Below are 5015 nucleotides of genomic sequence, written 5' to 3'. Positions count from 1 at the left end.
ACTCACCTTAGATTGTTTAATGTCCACACAGGTTTTGGATGTCTTGGATCCACATATTAATGCCTCAATCTGCTTCCCTACCCAGGAGTCGGAGTGGCGTGCTGTCAGGGTAGCTTTCTATGAGCTTGCAAGCATGCCCAATGTGCTGGGGGCCATAGATTGCACACACGTTCAGCTGAGATCACCTAGGGGCCGTCAATATATATATACTAATAGACATATGGCCCAATCCACTAATGTCCAGGTGGTCTGTGATGCAAAATTAAAAATTATGAGTGTTGTTGCAGGTTACCCTGGTGGCTGCCATGACTCCTTCATCCTCAGTCAGTCATCGCTCTTCGATAAATTTGAGGACGGACAAATGCCTGATGGCTGGCTGCTGGGTATGTTTAAAATGTGTTGTGTGTATGTCTTTTAACAACAAACTCTATTTTTGACTAGGGTAATGAATAATCTTACACATGTACTAATGTTGACTATATCTGTTTTTCAGGTGATGGTTGTTACGGCTGCTACTCTTGGCTCCTTACTCCATTGTCCCAACCTGATTCTCCTGCTGAACACAGTTACAATCATGCACATAAGGCTACGCGGAATGTGATAGAAAGATGTTTTGGTGTGCTGAAATCACGGTTTCGGTGTCTGGATAAATCTGCTGGCCTTTTGTTGTATAGTCCCTCAAAGGTGACTAGAATTGTGTTCTGCTGCTGTTTTCTCCATAATCTGTGTTTAAGTCAACATCTGGCACATGATGAGGGAGAAAGCAGTCAGCAAGCAGAGGAGTTAGAAACATCTGGTGACAGTGTGAGTACATATGTAGGGAGGCAGGTACGGCAAGAAGTGATTCAGCGGTATTTTTCGGGTAAGTTTTTGTAGGATGTTTTTATCCTTGACTAAACACTTTGCAATACAAATAATTGTGTGTTTTGTTACTTACTGTTTGTTGTTTATAGTGGTGTGTACATTGTAGTTAGTTTATGTTATCAATACATTGTCATTCATTACCCCATAAAAACATACATACATACATAGCAGCTTCTACAATGTTTGAGACGGACACAGGAAGTTGTGTGTTTGTCAAAACAAATTTTTTATTGCGTTACACAAATGTTTTTGATGTATTCTTTTTTGCGCTTGTGTGTGCTGGGTGCTGTGCTTTGTGCTGGCTCACTGGCACGTGCTCGGGAGGATCGCCGAACAGGGGAGGTTACTGGCGTTTGGCTAGGGGTCGTGGTTCCAGAGCTGGAGGTCACTTGTTGTGCTGCCATCAATGTTATGTTGTTGCTCAAATTATTTATGCTGGCATTCAGTTGTGTGTTGGTTGCAGTGTGGCTGGCTACAATCCGGGATAAAGATTCATTCACAACCTGGTTGTGCTGTATTAGTTGTATGAGTGTTTGGTGCTGGCGCTGTTGCTCATCAATGATGCGCGTTAAATGAGCCAGCATTTGGTTGTTGTCTGCCCGTATTTGCTCCATCGATGTTGCGATTCGGCCTACTTGGACAATCAGTCTGCCCGAGTTGCGACTAATGCGCGGTAGATGATGGGGCAGACTGGCAAGGTGTTGGGTATGTGCGGTCAGGCTGGCATTGCTTTGGGTCTGTTGGCTTGTCCAACTGGACCAAAAGTCATCTGTAATTTGTGGCTGGGGTGGAGCTTGTACCAGTTGTGGACTCATGGAGGCTTGGGGGATATCCTGCGGCTGTATTGGCTGGCTCGGGTCAACAGGTGTTAGTTGCAGTGTGAATGTTGCCTGTTGGTCTTGTCCCTGCTGGTCCACGTCGGGCATCAAGCTTGGCTCTGTATGGGGTGGACAACATGCACTGTTTACTTTACAAATAATATATTTGCTAGTTCTAAACATTTCTACATTCATAATACTCCATTATTTTTGTATTTTGAGTTGTGTTTTTAAACTTATAATTTATTTGGTTTACAAACACATATATACCATCACAGGCGTGCACATAGAATGACTTGCGGAATCCTCACCTAACTACCTCCCCTCCACAGCATTACAGTGTTCTGTCACCTCCCCTGTCCAGGATATAGACTGCTTACCTGGATATTCCCGAGGAGCGGAGCAAGTAAGCAGTCTACATACAGGACAGGGGAGGTGTGTGAACACTATAATGGTGTGGAGGGGGTGGTGGTTTTTGTTTTTAAGCCAGTAATGTGTTGTTATATTTATGTGCACGTGTGTGGCCTAAATTTTTACAAATGTCTGTTCATTTTTAAATTTGATGTTGGCGATAGCAACCACTAAGATATTGGAAAATTCTGCATTTGCACCTTTAAAAATTTAAGACGTAACATCACATTGTTTGTTATGGCAAACATGTAATCTCAACTACAACTCACATCATAGTAACTGTACTGTGTAGATTATTTGCTATGTGTTTAGTTTATGTTTTGACTCACCAGATAACTGAGGTGATCTGGGCTCATCACTCTGTGGACTCGCCAATAGTGCCTGTGGTGGCTGGGGTGAGACTGCAGAAATGCGCCGCCTGGGTGGGGAAGATGGAGCCGCAGATTCAGAGACAAGACGCCGTGTCTTACTTGGCCTCCTGGGTAAGTGCCCCGAGCCCTGTGATGGGCGCCTTAGAGGAGGGCGGCTTACAGAAGCAGAACCTATGAGAATATATAAACATTAATATTTTGTACTTCTATGTGTTTGCAGAATATGTGACTACAGTGAATTCTTACCTGCAATCCCAGCATCATCCTGAGTTGTCTGTGGCCTGTCTGGCCGGCTGGTCTGTCGGACTGTTGAAAAAGTTGAAAAAACATTATGACCATACTTTGTAAAAAAATGCTAACTGCAAAGCCTTAGTGTACTGTAACCATCTTGTACGTATTGTAAATTAAACTAATTTCAGCTTAAGATCTTCGTGATTCCTTAATTTGTTATGTATATAAAAATGTACATGGTGTTGCACAAAAAAAACCTGTAACATTGATGAATTATGTGTCAGATATTGCATAGATTGATTACTTGCAACTTGAACCAAAATGTAAATTAAAAGTTTATTTAAAAATTGATTTAAAAAAAAACACATCATAACAAGCTGCTATTAGATACAACAGCTATGTCCAAGCAATATCTCATATTAATTATTGCAACTACACATACCAGCATGCACTGCACCTGATTTTGCATTATAAATTTAAAAAAATACAGGCAAGGCAAGATGGGAAATGCAGTTTCAAAACACAAAAACAGCATAAGGGTGCATAGGCCTGCAATATATGACCAACAATGTATGCATACTTTTAAAAATTAATTTTTCCACCATTATCATTTTGCACACTTTAAAATATAATTTCGATTTATCAAACTCACCATCCTGCGTGGGTCGGTCCGAATCCCGGACATGAGTTGCAGACACCACTTCTGCTGGAATCAGTGCCCGCACAGGCTCCTCCCACTCCCGATAGGTTGCCCGGAAAGGGGGGCCACCCCCGGTTTTGCGTGCTGATTTAGCCTCTTTGGCCATCTTGGCCTTGACACGGCGCTTTATGTCATAGAACCTCTTGCGACACGTGTCCTCAGTCCGCCTCACCACACCCTCACTATTTACGGCAACTATTACTTTCCCCCACAGGACAGACTTCCTGCGGGAGGACACCTTGGCAGCATCCTGCCCAAACAATTGCCGATGGTGCTTCATCAGCTCACGCACCAACGCCATGTTTTCAGCATAGCTGAACTTAATATTCCTGCCAGTCTTGGTAGTGGTGCGTGGCTGCGGAGCCACAGCACCATCACTCTCACTGGAGAATGCAGCAACAGGCACCCCCTCCTCCTCCTCCTCACTAACCTCCTCCCTCTCACTAACCCCCTCCACCTCACTCACCTCCTCCACCTCACTAACAGCCTCCACCTCACTAACCGCCTCCCTCTCACTAACCTCCTCCACCACACTGACCTCTGAGTCAGACATGAGGACAAACGACACAAAACACAGAAAAATCAATACAGAAAACACACTCCTCCACTACTACTACTACACACCACACAGCCAACACACACGCTCACTCACTCACAAACAATGACAAAAGACTATAAAAAAAAAACAAGGACAAAAAAGTTTACAAACTGTGAAAAAACAATACTACAAATATGACAAGACTACTTACACACACAGTACAGCACTCAACAATCACAAAACTCCGCACCAAATCCACCAAAAACTCCACCAAACTCACCAACTCCAAATACACCTTCCTCTCTCCTCTCCACTAGCTAAACCCACGAGGTGCGGTGTGTTTGGGGCGGTTTTATAGTAATGTGCACAGACACTCCTCCATCACGAATACAACCAATCACGGACGCGTGACAAAAACGAAACTTAGGACTAAAAACGCGGCCGCAACATCAAAATCACTGCCGTAACAGACATGTGACGCAGTCGTAAAATAAACTAAAAACACGGCCGCAAAACAACCAAATCGGCCGCATTCTACACCAGAAAACCACGAATGACATCGACATCGGACAAAACAAAAAATACGAATACGACAGCTTAGTAAATCCGTCGTAACAAATTCAAAAAGTTGCAGTTTTACACTTTCGATGTCATTCGTGATTATTCTCCCACCAAATCGGGAGAATTACGAATGTTAGTAAATATACCCCTCTGTTTGTTGCTCCGTCAGAATTGCAGGAGTATGTCACTAAATTGTTTCAGACTCTTTTTCCAACGGCATCCGCTCAGGATTTGCTGCTCGATCGGGTCCATCGATTGCCTAAACAAAAAAAGCGGTTATTCCTCCAGCTTCCCGAGAGAGATCTTATTAAGGGTCCATTTCTTTCACGTCAAGGAGGACATTCTTAGAACTGCCAGACAAGCGGAGGATTCTGACGTTATGGCTGGTCTGCAAATATATCCGGACCTCTCCCAATTCTCCTTGGTGCCTGATCACATTGGCTCTCAGGGACAACGACATACTTTATAAGTGGGGTTTCCCGGTCAAGTTGATCATCAGCTATGAATCTTCTTCCTACATC

General features: G+C 43.6%; 1 protein-coding gene across 1 annotated transcript; it reads right to left on the bottom strand.

The window, feature by feature from the left end:
• Nucleotides 1–1091: 1091 nt before the first annotated feature.
• LOC134991801 (myb-related transcription factor, partner of profilin-like) lies at nt 1092–3769 on the bottom strand. The gene is made up of 4 exons (XM_063950748.1): nt 3348–3769; nt 2711–2770; nt 2423–2635; nt 1092–1801 (listed from the first exon to the last, which is right to left on the bottom strand). Exons 1-4 carry the CDS (start codon nt 3694–3696, stop codon nt 1092–1094), a joined length of 1332 nt encoding a protein of 443 aa, XP_063806818.1. The 5' UTR covers nt 3697–3769.
• Between the last annotated feature and the right edge of the window lie 1246 nt (nt 3770–5015).

This window comes from Pseudophryne corroboree, chromosome 2 (genome assembly GCF_028390025.1).
Source record: "Pseudophryne corroboree isolate aPseCor3 chromosome 2, aPseCor3.hap2, whole genome shotgun sequence".
Taxonomy (NCBI): Eukaryota; Metazoa; Chordata; class Amphibia; order Anura; family Myobatrachidae; genus Pseudophryne; species Pseudophryne corroboree.
This window is presented reverse-complemented; position numbering and strand designations above follow the sequence as displayed.

Excerpts from the sequence above, each read along its gene's own strand:
- LOC134991801 (XM_063950748.1), bottom strand. The coding sequence starts at position 3,696 with ATGGCGTTGGTGCGTGAGCTGATGAAGCACCATCGGCAATTGTTTGGG. Across the intron at positions 2,771-3,347 it reads GGACCGACCCACGCAGGATG|TCCGACAGACCAGCCGGCCA; the intron begins GTGAGTTTGATA and ends CTTTTTCAACAG. Across the intron at positions 1,802-2,422 it reads CAGATCACCTCAGTTATCTG|AGCCAAGCTTGATGCCCGAC; the intron begins GTGAGTCAAAAC and ends CACCCCATACAG.